At 45.2% G+C, this 15953-nt stretch overlaps 3 protein-coding genes across 3 annotated transcripts; 1 reads left to right on the top strand and 2 right to left on the bottom strand.

Moving 5' to 3' along the window:
• Positions 1-105: 105 nt before the first annotated feature.
• Positions 106-5171, top strand: dnajc16 (DnaJ (Hsp40) homolog, subfamily C, member 16). Its single transcript, XM_084445401.1, has 14 exons — positions 106-725; positions 881-947; positions 1069-1390; positions 1528-1712; positions 1817-1921; positions 2014-2172; positions 2398-2528; positions 2747-2924; positions 3154-3336; positions 3482-3558; positions 3785-3865; positions 3967-4047; positions 4227-4397; positions 4711-5171. Exons 1-14 carry the CDS (start codon positions 553-555, stop codon positions 5156-5158), a joined length of 2361 nt encoding a protein of 786 aa, XP_084301527.1. The 5' UTR covers positions 106-552; the 3' UTR covers positions 5159-5171.
• A 1416-nt stretch (positions 5172-6587) lies between these two features.
• On the bottom strand, positions 6588-9227 carry agmat (agmatinase (putative)). The gene is made up of 7 exons (XM_084445400.1): positions 8687-9227; positions 8229-8431; positions 7840-7888; positions 7544-7739; positions 7123-7302; positions 6814-6898; positions 6588-6722 (listed from the first exon to the last, which is right to left on the bottom strand). Exons 1-7 carry the CDS (start codon positions 9019-9021, stop codon positions 6646-6648), a joined length of 1125 nt encoding a protein of 374 aa, XP_084301526.1. The 5' UTR covers positions 9022-9227; the 3' UTR covers positions 6588-6645.
• A 1623-nt stretch (positions 9228-10850) lies between these two features.
• pink1 (PTEN induced kinase 1) lies at positions 10851-15887 on the bottom strand. The gene is made up of 8 exons (XM_084445977.1): positions 15447-15887; positions 14994-15263; positions 14781-14884; positions 13300-13482; positions 13026-13189; positions 12642-12769; positions 12230-12460; positions 10851-12090 (listed from the first exon to the last, which is right to left on the bottom strand). The coding sequence occupies exons 1-8, from the start codon at positions 15798-15800 to the stop codon at positions 11821-11823; spliced, it is 1704 nt and encodes a 567-aa protein (XP_084302103.1). The 5' UTR covers positions 15801-15887; the 3' UTR covers positions 10851-11820.
• Positions 15888-15953: the final 66 nt, after the last annotated feature.

Here is a 15953-nt window from a genome sequence, read left to right as displayed (position 1 = left end):
TAAGGTGGCTGTCAGTGGTCCTCCCAGAGTCCTCCTCCGTGATGCAGACAGCCAGTCCCAGCAGGTTATCGTTCATGTACGACGGGGTTAGAAGTTAGCCCTGGTGCTATGGATGCTGCTAGACATACGTTTTCTGGCCTTTTCATTTTCAGATTAACAATGACAGAAATAATTTGGAATAATTAACTAACGATATGTGGCGTTGGACCGGTTGAATCCATATTCTCCAGAGGTGCAGGCTGGATGTAATTGACTGATTAGCTAAGCTAGCTAATGCTAAGGCTGAATCTACAGTAGACTATCCTAGTATGTTAGCTGGCATATCTATTCTGCTCGATTGCTATAGTGCTCATCTAGCTAGGCTATATTCTTTTGTCCTCATGTTGAAGTTGGAACGAGTAGGTCTTGCAAAATAATGACAAAATGACTCACTGGGCAGTCTCTGGGCTAACGTTGTGTCCTGAAGTAGGTGTCTGCTGTTCTGTAAGCTAGCTAGCTAACGTACAAATTACAGACTGACAGTCCAACAATTTCGTTCTTCCTATAGAGAACATGTTGAGAACAAAGATGGCTTTGACATTGGCTGTCTTAGTGATGGTGTGTGTGTTCCTGGCTGGCTCAGTGGGCATTGCCCAAGAGGCAGACCCATACAAAATCCTCGGAGTAACCAGGAGTGCAAGCCAAGCAGAAATAAAGAAAGTGTACAAGCTCCTTGCAAAAGAATGGTAAGAATGTATGCATGCATGCAATCAATCAATCAATCAATCAATCAAACATGTCCATTATTCCTTGATTGGTATAAGTTCTGAAGCATGTGGAGTGTGCCGCTAAAGCAGCATGTTTCATTGACACATCATTGACTGTTTTCTATTACTACAAGGCACCCTGACAAGAACAAAAACCCAGAAGCCGAAGATATGTTCATCAAGATCACCAAATCATACGAGGTTAGAGTTCTCAGTGGTCGCCTATTTGCAAACACCAGAACACACTTGTATGAGGATAAGTGCGAAATTCACCTAATTGTGAACAGTGACAATAACAATGTGACATGTTTCCTAAACGTAGATCTTATCCAATGAGGAGAAGAGGGCAAACTATGATCGCTATGGCCAGACTGATGACACTCAGCCTTATGGCCATGGTCACTCCGGCCACCGCCCCGACCACTTCTACTTTGACGAGTCCTTCTTCAACTTCCCCTTCAACAAGGGCAACAGGGACTTTGCTGACAGCAAGTACGCACTGCACTTCAACCAGTATGTCAACGACGTGGTGCCCGACAGCTTCAAACGGCCATACCTGATCAAGATAACCTCAGACTGGTGTTTCAGCTGCATTCCCATCGAGCCTGTGTGGAAGGAAGTTGTGCAGGAACTGGAAACACTGGGTAGGGACCTTAATAACAAGATAATCAGGCAAAGAGCTCAAGGTAGAAGTTCCTGTAATTGATCAGAAAGTATCGGAAAATGAGTTGTATGGATGGATCAGAGAGTTTGTGTGTGGGTGTGTGTTTATATCCCGCAGGTGTTGGTATTGGCGTGGTGGATGTCGGCTATGAGAGACGACTGGCCAATCACCTTGGTGCTCACCGTACTCCATCCATACTGGGGCTCATCAACGGTAAAGTGACATTCTTCCATTACGCTGTTGCCAAGGAACACCTGAGGCAGTTTGTGGAAGACCTTCTCCCTCAGAGACTGGTTGAGAAGGTAACTACTGCACAGTTTTAGCTGATCCATCCCTCGTTCTAACAAATCATTGTTGGCTACAGAGCAACTCTGTGGGCTAAAATACAATATAAACTATATTCCAGGTGACCGACAGGAATGACCTGCAGTTCTTGAACAGCTGGCATGAGCTCAACAAGCCACACGTGCTGCTGTTTGACCAAGTGCCTGTAGTTCCTCTCCTGTACAAGGTCGGACAATGTGTAGAATCACCTTCAATTGTCACAAAAAGTTGTCCTTACGCTTTATTAATTGTTGTTTATTTCCTTCTTCTCATTCATAGCTGACCGCCTTTGCATATAAGGATTATATGCAGTTTGGATATGTGGACCAGGGCCTGTCAGAGACCGCCAACCTGCTGAAGCAGTTTAACATCAACACTTATGCTCCCACCATGCTGGTCTTCAAAGAGAGCACAGACAAACCAGCAGACATTATACAGGTGAAACCAACTGCATGACCACCGAGGAGCAGCAGACTGTGGATCCTTTCCCCCGGTTCAGTTGAATAATTGAATGGTCATGTTGATACTGGAGAAGTATTTCCGAGGCATCTGTTTTGTGAAATTGTATTTATGCAGTGCAGCTTGCACACGGGCACATCGTGAAAAACAATGGTATTATTTTATTTTACTAATGTCTTAATGTTGCTGTTCGTCTCTACACAGGCAAAGGGGATGAAAAAACAGATTATTGATGAGTTCATGTCAAACAATAAGTTTCTTCTCGTTCCTCGACTGGTCAACCAGAAGCTGTTTGATGAGCTTTGTCCTGTCAAACAGTTCCATCGACGCCGGAAGTAAGATACTACCGATGTACATGTATTTCATTACTTCCTTAGTCCACAAATGCTATGTTCATTACTAACCAGATATCATGTTATGACTATGAACTATGAAATGTTATTGTACATGGTACCTGTATCTTGTAGGCCTACAGTAAATATGATAATGAAGATCCTTAACCCTACCAACTGCCATAATCTCTGTTCTAAATGCTATAATCCTCTCCTTCTAGATACTGTGTGCTCTTGATCACTGGTGAGGAGGAGAGCTTTGCTGCTGGCCAACAGGCCTTCCTCTCCTTCGCCTCCACTAACCCCAGGGAGGTGGTGAGGTTTGCCTACGTGTACCAGAGGCTGCAGCAGCCACTGTGTGAATCGCTACTGAAGAAGGACGGCGCACCGCCACCACAGGTGCACGCGCGCACTGAGGAGTTGAAGTGCTCTATGGGAAATGTAGTTCGCATGCTGTCTAGAATTTAAGTGACAATATGTAGCTTTCGGTTGGGAATACGACCACCTATGGCTGCAAGGTTCAATTCTGTTATGTAGTCAGATGCCTGGCCTGCTTGGAGCATGTTGAGGTCTGTCTGTAATGAGCTGGTGTGTGTGTGTGTGTGTGCGTGTGCGCGTGTGTTTCCAGGTGGTGATCCTGGAGAGGCGTAGTGCCGCAGGGAAGGCCTTGTACAAACCGGTGACCGGCGGCTGGAACGGTAGCGAGGAGGACAAGCAGCGGCTGCTGGATGAGCTGGACCGTCTGCAGAAGGACCCCTCCGTCCTCAACTATGACGCCATGTTGCCTGAGCTAAACAACGAGTTCGCCTCAGTAAGTTAGCTAGTCTGAAGAGGACGGTTGGCTTATTTAATTGTCTCTTTAGGGAAGCTGCAATGACATACTGGAGCACTCAAACTTCCTGGATTATGTGGCATCAACGTGCTCTGACTGGGCAGTAAATGTTTTATTTTTCCAGATATTTCTGATCCGATGGATATATGCTTCCTATGATTACCTCTCTGAAATAATTGATGATATTCTTCACAATAACTGGTAAGTGTTCCATCCATTCTCTTTGCCAGTATAGCTTTCTTTGGGGGCCAATGATATAACCATTAATAAATGATATAACCTTTACCTGCAGTAAAGGACTCATGTCTAGTAATGCAAGTCCCTATTCTAAGGACACTTGTCAAAATATGCTTATCAGAATAATTAAGCCAAGTACAACCAGGTGTGTGACACTCCTGGTATGAATATATGTTCCATGTTTTTGCAGGCGTGAGATGATGCCTCTCCTGTCTCTCATCTTCTCTGCCTTGTTCATCCTATTCGGTACTGTGGTCATCCAGGCCTTCAGGTAGGACGATACGATTCTTAACGGTGGTTCTTTTACTCCAGTAAATCAGCCTACCTCAACAGAAGAAGTTAAAACGCTGCCTGGGCCGTGTCTGATTTCAGTGACTCCAGCGAAGACAAACCGAAAATGAAAGATGCGACAAAAGCAGAAAATGGGTCACCGGGAAGCAACAGCACCTCGAGGCAAGACTTAAATCTGTCACTCAGGCAACGTCCCCTGTGATTGAATATTTCGGCTAGCCTGTCTTTTACTTAGAACAAATCTGTTAAGGCATTACGTTTTCATTCTGTGAAAACATTCAGTGTATCCTAACTTATATCTAACCCTTAACACGAATTAACACTGAACCATTGTGGTCCAGTCGGCCTCCTAAGAAGAACTTTGTGGAGGTGACGGAGCTGACGGACATCACGTACACCAGTAACCTGGTGAGGCTGAGGCCAGGACACATCAACGTGGTGCTGGTCCTCACAGACGCCTCCAAGAACATCCTCCTCAGCAAGTTTGCCAAAGAGGTCTACTCTTTCACAGGGTCAGTTCAACTCCCGTGATCTAGAATCTGGTGCAGGACTCACACTGTAAATACAACCATTCACGCATTCGAGTGACTGCAGCAAAAAGACAACATGTATAAATGTTATACAATCAACCCTATAATGCTCATGCACGTTTGTAATATCCTTCTTTTGTAATAATAAAATAATAATGCATTTTATTTCAAGGCGCCTTTCAAAACACCCAAGGTCACCTTACATGGTTAAAACAAGTAAACAGACACAAACTTTACAAAGATACAACAATAACAAAACAACTATAAAAAAAAATATATTTTGTCCCCCCACCAGGAGCCCGACTCTCCACTTCTCCTTCCTGAACGTGGACAAGCACAGCGAGTGGATGTCCACGCTGCTGGACTACGCCCAGGACGCCATGCAGATCGACGCGGACGAGGAGGACGGGGCCGGCCACAGGGCCGACTACACGGGTTACGTCCTGGCGCTCAACGGCCACAAGAAGTACCTCTGCCTCTTCAAGCCCGTCTACACCGGGGAGGACCTGGACAGTAAATCCTCCGAGGAGGAAGGGGGCGCCGCCGCCGCCACGGGCCGGAGGTCTAGGTCCGGCTCCCGGGAGGAGCACCCGCCGCGGAAGTCATCCCGCTCCACCTCCACGCTGCAGATCCACCACAAGCTGGACCGTCTGGGGCTGTGGATGGAGCGTCTGATGGAGGGAACCCTGCCTCGGTACTACATACCCGCCTGGCCCGGCCTGGACAAGATCACGGCCAAGTAGACGCACACACGCGCTGACCAGACACCAACACGTCCTCATAACGGGCCTTCTATTGTGGGAGTGTGGTTCGAATGCATGTACTCTACTTGGGACACTTTTTAACATGGTACTGTAGGTTAGTTAGAATGGGTGACAAAGAAAAACGACTTAATTTACACACAGACTTGTTTGCCTCATATTCTGTTGGAGCTAGAACTGCCTTTGCACTGGAATATAATATTTATTTATTACATAACTGCTTTAGTAAGGCTAAGTAGTACACATACAGATGTTTGTTTCACAGTGTCAAATCATATTATCCTCTTGATTGTGCTCTCAGCATGCTGTCCATGTTCGTTTACAGGATGTAGAAATGCTCCTGTTACAGCCTGTAGATGAGGTGAACTGAACTGAAACACTGGTCACCTGTAGACCCGTACCTTGACAACCATTCATCTTACTCACATCCACCGTCAAAAATACCATCTTCACTATTACTGGTCTACGATTGTTACTGTGAATAGAGATGCATGTCTCTAGATCTAGTTTCTGTTCATTTCTGCTGCCTTTTTAGCTTGACCCATTAAACTACTGCAATAGACTACTGTAACAACAATGCCTCCGTTTCACCCTTGGCTGCTACTACAGTATGCCATGGTCTTCCTTGCTCATATACACTATTGCAAAAAACAAACACAGGAACACATCATGTTAACTTGTGATACATGGGCAACTGTAAAATAGTTATTTAGGCTCTTTAACTCTCTTTTTTAACCTTTTTTTAAAGTCTAACTTTTGTTAAAATATAATGCACCCTCAGTCAATGTTGAACAAACCTAATTTGGCCAGCAGGTTCATGTAGCAATGGTTTTGTTGTATTTCGGAGGATCAGGGGCAAGATGCCTCCAGTTGTGAATGTTTTACAAATGGTTATGGTTGTCTTATACAATATTGTCTCTGTGGAGTTTTTTACAGCAGTGACATTCAATATTCAAGTCATAAGCTTGGATTGTGCTTATGCCTGTACTTTTAATTTCTTTAGTGTCCATACAGTACATAGAACACTTATTCTTGTCACTGATATAATTTCACCAAGAAATGTAAGTATTGTACATAATATACCATAATGTCTATACACATTATTTGTATTTATTTGCATATTTTCATTACATACTGTAGCATCTATAAAAAGTAACACTTGTTTTTATATGGAATTCTCATAATGCTATCATAAACAATGTTGTCTTGTCATATCAATGATCTCCCTTTGCTCTGTTACAGACATGTTATTGTTATGGATGAGAAAAGTGGACTGCTACTGTACTTGCAGATGTTTCAATGGTAATGCAACAGTGCATTATACTCTTGCCGTGTGTAATAAATGCTTTACGTTCATAAATTGTGTGCAGCTGTATTTGCAGTCATTCATAAAGCCAATTTATTTTCAATCTGGTGAAACATTACCTAGTACATTTATGTTTGATGCCTATATAGATATTCAGTGTTGATTATTTGTAGTATTTCACGTTTGGAAGGACACACATCATTTCAAAAAGGAGATTGGCGCCAACCAACGCTGTATTGCCTGTGTAAGAAAAAAGACAAGAACATTATTGATTGATTTGTTCCTCGCAACAGTGTGTTCAGAAACATCTATCAGGTTCCAAGTACAGTACCTGTGGTGTCATAGGGAGGAGACACCTCCACCAGATCACATCCCACAAGATCAAGACCACGACATCCCCGGATGATTTCTACTCCCTGGATACAAACACACACACACACAGCATTAGCTTTACTGCAGCCATCTTTATCTGACACCTTAATCATGCAGAAGCTACAGTAGTGTGTTCCTGTGACAGAGGTGAAGATAAGCACAGACAATTTAGTTGAAAAAGTGCCGCCCAATGGAGAGTGGCAGACCTCTCCCATCACATTGTGCGCAAATGACCTATGACCTACACCTAGCCCGAGTCTAAGCTCACCTGTATGGGTGTGAGCCCTGCTATCTCTGGTGTGCCCGTGCCAGGGGCGAAGCCGGGGTCTAGAGCATCGATGTCAAAGCTGAGGTAGACAGGACCCCCTCCCATCTGGGATCTGACCTCCGCCATGAGAGGTGAGAGGGACTTGAACCAGCACTCCTCTACCTGGACCACACGGAAGCCCTGCAGGCCACACGGACACAGGACATCAGCTCTGAGAGAATGACCAAACTCATGTGTTTTTGTTACTTCGAATACTGAGAATCTGTATTGCTCCGGGCAAAGATGACTTCTATTGTATAAGAGTGGAGCCCAGGTCAACTGCATAATATAAATCCCATTAGCCCACAAAGCCTAGAAATATTTTTCCTCAAGCAAACATTATACTGCACTCCTCAGTTACATATAAATAGCTCTACAGTACCTGAACCCGACTCCACTCATAAGCATCAGGGGAGTAGCCTGTTCCACGCAGGCCTATCTGGACCACCCTCTTGCAGTCCAGAAGTCCCTCCTCCACACAGCGTCTGAAGGGGGTGCCATGGCCGATCTTCTCCCCCAGAACCACATCACTGGTGTCAGCATGGGCGTCCACATGGATAAGACCCACAGGGCCATGCCTGACATACAGAAGCCAGGTGAAGGCTAAAGGCTACACTTCACCAGTAGCTCTTGTCATCAAGTTGTTGTTCTTGTATTGGAAAATGCAGGCCTACTTACTTCTCAGCAACTGCTTGGAGGATTGGGTATGCAATGGTGTGATCACCACCTGTAAAGACAAGTAGTATGACTAACATGCTGACATGTGGTCTACAGTAGGCTACCTTTAGAGGGCTATCAAATATGGTTAATGATTACTTATGAAAATGTGGCCAGCTTTGAAAAAGTCACCCATCAATAACCTTTTTGCAAAACAACCTTCGCCTGGAAAACAAAACCCTTCTGTAGCAACAGCACCAGCTGCTGTGATGTGAGGTGTAGGTTTGATTGTTCTTGCTCAGGGTTCATTGTCATTCATCATTCATGCCATTCATTGTCACATGTCATTCATGTGTGATCAATAATGATGAATGAATGATGCACATAAATGTTATTTTGAGACATCTCACCCATGGTCAGTGGGATACAGCCTGTAGCCAGAACTGTGCGGTAGTGCTCCCTGATCCGTCTGCAGGTATCTTTTAGGTCATACATGTTGACATTGACGTCCCCAATATCAGCCACCATCAGGGACTCGTAGGGGGCAGCCCAGGTGCCACTGTTGTAGGCCCTCAACAGGGCAGACTCGGCCCTGATCTGCCGGGGCCCAAATCTGGAGAGGGATATGGGCCTTTAACCATCCTAATTCAATATTATGATGAATGTGGTAAACTAAAGGTGACAGGTCTGTTGGCACGTCAGGTAAACCCCTGCTGGAAATATTTTGCAAATCATTTATTTTCAGTTTGCAGCAGAGAATAAGCTGACAACAGACCTATCGCATAAACTGCTATGTGTCTCTTTCAACATTTAAGTATAGACTAACCTACAGGATGAAGTGTAGCTGTAGGTAATGTGTTGGAATCACCTTGCACCAGGTCGGTTGGAAGTCCCAGTATCAATAGGAACACCAATAAATGCTGCATCAAGTCCTTCCGCCGTCTCTTGATAGGGTAGTTTGCCCATTGTTGCAATTCCGGAGACCCTTGCAACAAATTCTGCGCTAGGTGGAACATTGTATCGCTTTCCAGAGCATTTTCTAATGGTAGAAATGCATGGACCTCGCCTGTCCAACCACCCGGTGCACGCAGCGGTTGCTGTGCTTGACACTCCAGAAAAGTTGGTATTTCTGCTGTGTGAGCGCAATGCTTCTCTAATAATAAAAACCCGTTTTGTACCCATGTTTTTAAAACCTGACAGCATATTCAGCCCACTAATCGAACTCTTTGCGATATTGCGAACAGCGAATCGAAACTTTGTCGCTTGGACTGCAGTTGCAGCCTATGTTACTGATTTACCTATCACTTGGATAGAGGTCGGAAGTGACTAGGCTGGCTGGCTGGCAGGCAAGGATCGTTATTAAATCGTTAGTAATCCTGTTCCAATCTGGCCAAATCGGTAGGCTGACGTTTAGCAAGCCTGCTTTTCTGCGAACTCCAACAACGTGCTCTGGCTACCCAGTTCTACAAAGCTAGCCAGCATTACTTTCTTTGAGTTCAGATTGGCCAGCAGTGTACTCATGACTTGGTCATCATAAATAGGGTGACTTAAGATGTATCCAACTGCAGGCTGCAGTTTCAGGGCTGCAGAAAAAGGGCCCGCAACAGCGCCACCCAGTGGATATTATTGGTAGTGCTGCAGGCAAGAGTTTCAGGGCTCATCGACGTTAGTGCCCTCGTCATTGTCAAGGATGACACAAGACCCCACATCCTCCTGCTGGATGGGCACAGCAGTCATGTCTATAATCTGGAGTTCATCAACTTGCTGAAAAGACATCCTGTGCTACTCTCCCCACACCACTCACTCTCTCCAGCCGACGGACAAGGCCCTGTTCCGAAGCCTCAAGCACCACTGAGACCAAGAGGGAAGTGGACCAGGCTGAAGGCAGGGCAGAAGCTGCCAAAGTCTACGTACGTTTTTCTCCATTTTCAGCCAGGCATGGAAGAAGGCGGCAACTATTTAAAAATGCCCAGGCAGGGTTCAGAGGGACAGGGATGTTCCCCCTGCACAAGGAGATCCTCCGTGAGAGTGCTTTTGCTCCTAGCAAGACAACAGAGAGACCCCTGCCACCCACTCTCCCAGCCCCCATCCAGCAGAACCCAGACACCATCAGCTCCACCCACCACTCTGCTGAGATTCTGATTAATACTGTGCCAGATGAAGAGAGGGTCGTCTTCAACGTACAGTATTCCCGCCACAGGAAGAACAGCCTTCGACCTCCACCGTAAGTGAATAACCATAGCCTAATATTCAACGTGATTTCTGCTTTGGATAAAAGCGTCTGCTAAATTACTGCAATGCTCTTGTTATAACTGGTTAATATTGTTTTTATGTGTGTTGGGCAGTCTGTCACATTTAGTGATTTGTGTCGCCTGCCAACACGGGACAGGACCACGAGGAAGAGGAGACAGCCTTCCTCATTTCTCTTTACTAGTCAGGAGCATGTGGACTACATCGCACACACATCTAAGAAAGAAAGAAAAAACGAAGAGACAAGGAAAGAAGGAGAATGAAGTATCCTTTGCAGCATGTGAGGTCCTTTATGGCGACCCCAGTGACCCTATCACTCCTGTAGGCTACGTGAGCAAGATTGTGTAGCCTGTTGTTATCTGACTCTGACACTGTCAGATACTATTGTACTGTTTGTCTTGAACAGTCTGTATTGAGCTGCAATGAAGAATTTTTCCATTCAGGATTAATGGTATTGATATCCGTCTGTCTGTCTGTCTGTCTAAGGCCACTGAGGAGTGGGCTGTCGGCCCTGCTGGGCCTGGTTCCACGAGAGCTGTGGAGAAGCTAGATCACTAGATGGCTAGCTGCAAGTTAACATGTCCATGCAGTGGGCAACCGGTGAATCAATGAGTTTAGAATGCCCTCATTGGGTAAACAGTGGAAGTGTAGCAAGTGGCGCTCAATGCTGCATCGATCGTCTCTATCAATGTACTCTGGTCGTAAGAAAAATATTGCGTTTGGAATTCCATTAAAATTGCTACAAATGCATTTATTTTTTTACTCTCCAATGTTATGTTAGTTACAGCAAATTTAGATGGTCATGGCCATCTACAAAACATTTTCAAGGAACAGCATTATGTCAGGGGGAAACATGAATTGTCATTTTTGTAAACAGCTATCCAATATTTCATCAAGCACTATGCGTAAGAACCTAAATTAAATTAAAACTTTGTAAAAGATTGTTCAATGTTCAATAATGATGTCTTACGATTGTCTAAAAAATATACTTCCTATTTACTGATATAAGGATACACTAACAAAACAAAGGACAAACCTCATAAATGGCACTGAACAAGAGAAAACTGGACATAAAGTGCAAACCATACTGAGATACAATTCACCCCAATATCAATAGGATCTTAACTACTAAAGTGTATTACTACCATAAATTAGAAGGTGCTTCACTTTTCAAAAGCTTTCAACAGTGATCATAATACCCGCCAGCTTACGCCGGGCTCACGCTACAGGATTTTGGGGCCGATTTATCCCCGATTCACCCCTTCCGACAATCGGAGGAAAAATCTGGTCTGGAACATTGCTCGGTACTGATGTTCGACCCAGTAATGTGAAGGGTTGACAGATCCAATCTTAAACTTTGCGATCGGCTCGCAGAGGGGCGGCCCCGATAATATCAAACATGTTTGATATTTGAGATTATTACATCACTACTTTACAAGCGAGAGAGGGGTTTGTTGCTCCCTTGGGCACGATAATATTCTGCAGTGTGTGATGAGCTGTTATTTTCAAATCTTGTAGTGAGTGCATGTTTGAGATTCCTGAGAAAAACATCTGTTAAGATTCTCCTTATGTGCGTGATGCAACCCGTTTTCCAAATCGGTTAGGATTTTAAATATCCTGTAGTGTGAGCCCGGCATAATTAGTCAGTCCATGAGTAGGGCTAGACATTTTTCTTGCGTAGACACTTTACTTGCGTAGAAACTCTTAGCTCTATCTACTGTAGGTTATTGCTGGGGCTCCATCTAGGTCCTGTCAGCCAGAGAACTCCTCTCTCCCGTACACCAGAAAGCCCAGTGCCATGCGCAGGTCCTCCAGGTCCAGGCTGGACAGGAAGCACCTCTGCAGCTCCGCCTCCACCGAGCTCCCGCGTGGGCTGCCGCAGCCCCTCAGCAGCGCCACGGCAGACTGGCACAGCAGCCAATCGGTCAGCCTCTTCATGCCAGCGCTGTCCTGATTGGCTAGGGCCTTCCGTCCCCAGAGGCTGAGGTGGAGCATGTTGGCAGCTACGCGAGCACTGGGGCGCTGCAGACAAATCAAGGATAGTGTGTGTGTGAGTTTCAGGGTATACAGACTTATTTCTGATACAGGCACACAATCATGGTCTGAACTTCTGCTAGGGGGCACAATCAAATAGTCTCTCAAATTTGGACTGAAACAGTACCTTATTAGGATTCCTCCTCAGTAGCAGCCGCATTACGAGCTGTACATCAGCTGGCACGCTGTCCGACAGAGGAGGAAGCTGCTTCTCCTGGAAACTCCTGCTCTCCAGGCCCCTGGCTCCGTAGAATGGGTTGGGCTGGCCAAATATTTCATAGGAAATGGCCCCTACAGCCCAAGCATCTGCCTTGCTGTAGTCAATGACTACACCATGGCCTGGGACAGCAGTAGCCACCTGTGGGTAGAGAGATGGGTTAGTAAAGTCTTAGACAGCTCGTCCTGATTGTGGTATCGTTCAAGTGGATACCAGCTATGTGGCAGTGGTTCAAGTGTTTTTTTCCTCATTAGAGCTGATGAAACGTGTTCTAGGAATCCAGTCCAGTTCTGCTAGTTTTATTCAAGACATTTCCAACTACCTCAGGTGCCATCAGAGAGGCATTGCCTCCTCGGTTAACCCATACGCTGTTGAAGGGCAGCTGGAGACTGGAGTCGCCCTGGGCCAAGCAGCAGCCAAAATCAGTGATCACTAGGCAAGGGCAGCCATCTGCCCAACAGAGACAAAACATCACAGTTACATTATTATTCAAAACACAGAGCTAATTAAAACTCATGGCGATGCGATGAGGCTATTGTTATATGCCATATTGTTTAATGCTATATTGTTGTTGGACAGAATTCTTTTCATTTAACTAGTTAGGAGGTAGTTGCACATTACTACACTGTAGAATAAAAAATATCCTTATATTATGTTATAAAAACAGTCTTTAAACCTAATTCTTGAGCCTTTTGACTTCTCTGACCTGAGTCAAACTCCAGGAGCACGTTGTCTGATTTGAGGTCTCTGTGGGCGATGCCCTGTCTGCACAAGTGGTCCACCCCCTCCAGCAGCTGCAGCAGCATCAGAGAGCCCTCTCTCCTGCCCGGAGGGGACACGGCCAGGTACTGACGCAGGGTGCACGGGTAACTACATCACAGGGTAAGAGGATCAGCTCAGAGGTCTTTTTTTCCCCATGTCCACAGGGTCAGGAATATGAAACATGAGAAATTGACTTGAAGAGTGAAGAAGAATCATACTTTTTCATGACCAGGAACAAGGTGCGGTTGTTGCCCAGGCCCCCGGGGTTGAGTCTCGCTGGCAGCACGTCCGGGTACTCCTCCTGGGCCCCCGGCAGCAGCGGTATGTCCGCTGTGAACGCCCGGTAAACTCGGACCACGTTGGGGTGAGCCGACACCCTCTTGGGAACTTCTCCAAAGCGTCTGCACATGAAGAGCAAAGCCAGCTGTTCATGTCAGTTCAGAGCCCTGTCAGTTCAGAGCCCTTTACACACACAGTACCCAGGACATGACTGTGATATCCTACCTGGGGCCGCTGGGGATTTTTGCCGTTCATGCATGAGCTACATGTAGTGACTCTCCCATGGTGCACCTTTACAAACATGCCATGGTGATCTCCCAAGATAGAACACGCAAGGGACAGTCCAGCAAATGGGCTATTAGTCGAGCAATCGCAACAAGCTTATACTTCAAATAGACTGCAAATGTGTCCTAAATTACATGTTTTATATTAAGACATAATTGTTATTGCAGAAGGTGTCATTCATAGCCGAATAAGCCAACAGAAGCCCAGCTGAACCAAGTCTGTCAACGAACAAATCCATCAGCTAGTATTATTCTTACAAGCTGAAAATATATTGTTGTTTTAATCTTTTTTTAACTGTATGTTTTGTTGCTTTTCATAAGATCAAGACCTACATTTTGCAATACGGAGAAAAATGCGCATTTGCCATAATTGGGTACATGTAATACGTGTTTTTTTTAATTTTATTATTTGGATTATTATCTATAGGCCCACAATAAAGATTATCATGATCAAATTAAATTATGTACTTAATGGCAGTGCATGCAATTAAATTCATCACTTGGATGTATGGACCGGCCTGAAAAGGGAGGCTTCATTTACAGGGTAGGCAAACTCTAGATCAGAATGGAACTGGCCTACTGGGCCTGTTATAGGTGTACTCTAAAAAATTAAAAATGAATATATCCTAAAATACCATAACAATTAACTTACGCCGAATAACAAAGTTAGTTACTGAATAATCAGCCTAATTTCGTAATGTAGGTCTTAAGAGGGGAAAAAAAGGTGCCCAAAATCTTTGGTCGGATGTCAACCAATATTTTCTTTGGTTGAAGACAACTTTAATTATTTTGCTTATGTTAAAATGATCAAAATAAAATATTTCCTTTGGGTGAATTTTGCAACTTCCAGTGGCATCTTAAATCCCTAGTCTTTCATACCTGCCTGGTAATGTCACGGCTTCTGTTCACAACACAGCCACCACAACAGCTTCCAGGGAATTACACTAGGACTTGATACTGGGAATTGGCTGTGCAGATTTCTCATGATATCCAGTTCATACGTGTCCCCTAACAGGTGAGTTCCCTAGAATATATTGGGTAAGCTTGTATGTGTGAATGGGGTTTATGAGAAGCACTAGGCCTTATTCAGTATATTGGTCTGTCTGTTGAGAGTCGACCTGTGCTGTTTCACTCACCCATCCAGAGCAATCTGTTCTCTTTCCAGCTTCAAGGCGAGAGGGTCAGCAGGGACCAACTCCTGAGACATGGATCTAAGAATAGCCTCACTGGATGAACCTACCTGCAAGCGAACAGGGAAAACATTTACCACCATAGTCATTAGAAACACTGTCTGTGTAAATTAAACAAGCTTTACACATTAACAGTTTTAACAGGCTCTTGTCACTGACCCCAAAGTTCCACATCATCTTGACAGCCAGAGGATATATTACTGAGGGCCGCTCCAGGGAGCTGGTTGCCTCTCTTTCGTCTCCACAGGGGTTCAGCTCCACCAGCGAACACTTGTCACTCTCCTTGGGGACAGCGAAGGGGGCGGCAGCCTCATAAACAGCTGCATTGGAGCCTTTTCCTATTTGCTTCCCAATGATGTAGTCTTCCAGCTTATATCCAGAGGTAAAGGGTTTGAGAGGGCTCTGGAACTTCTTCTTCCTGAATATGGCCTTTAAACAAGGAGGTGGAATTGACCATCTGTAGTGTGGCTTTCAATTAAATTACATGCAATTGATCTACTTATATTGACATCACGTCTCTAAACTGTTTAAACATTATAGTAGCTAACTACTGTGAATCTATTTCCATTTGGTAGCTACAGTATTTTATTGAAGAACAGGCAGACGACTTACCTGAATTTCCTGACAAGTGGCAGCATCTCTCCTATCATCCTCGAACTGTTGTTCTACCAGTCCTACACCCAAACCAAAAGCCAAAAAAACTGCCCTGTTTCGTTGCGATCCGACCGCAAACCTTCTGAAACCACCGGACGCGAGCTGAGCGGCAAGACCTCTCAGTGACATGCGGTAATACTGGTACCGGACTGGCAGGAAGGTCTGCGGCTGCGCGGTGCGGGTCGGTTGGCCTACCCGAAGTCGCTCGCACCGGAACTTTGCTGCGAGTCGGCCCGCAGGTTTCAGGAGACCAAATTGGAAAGCCGTTCGTCCAAACTCCAACCCTCGGCTGATGGCATGTTTTACAGACATGTTTCACCAGCAAATGGTAAATTGTCCGGAAAGAAAACGGTTTTCGTTCACACAGTTATCAGTTCTCCTCAACCATCTTGTGCAAGGACGAACAAAACAAAGCAACTGAGCATGCGTGTACATGTCACGTGATAGGCCCGTTTCTCTGACCAG

Source organism: Borostomias antarcticus (genome assembly GCF_949987555.1).
Source record: "Borostomias antarcticus genome assembly, chromosome: 11".
Lineage (NCBI taxonomy): Eukaryota > Metazoa > Chordata > Actinopteri > Stomiiformes > Stomiidae > Borostomias > Borostomias antarcticus.
The sequence above is the reverse complement of the archived record's forward strand: the minus strand, read 5'-3'. Positions and strand labels throughout refer to the sequence as shown.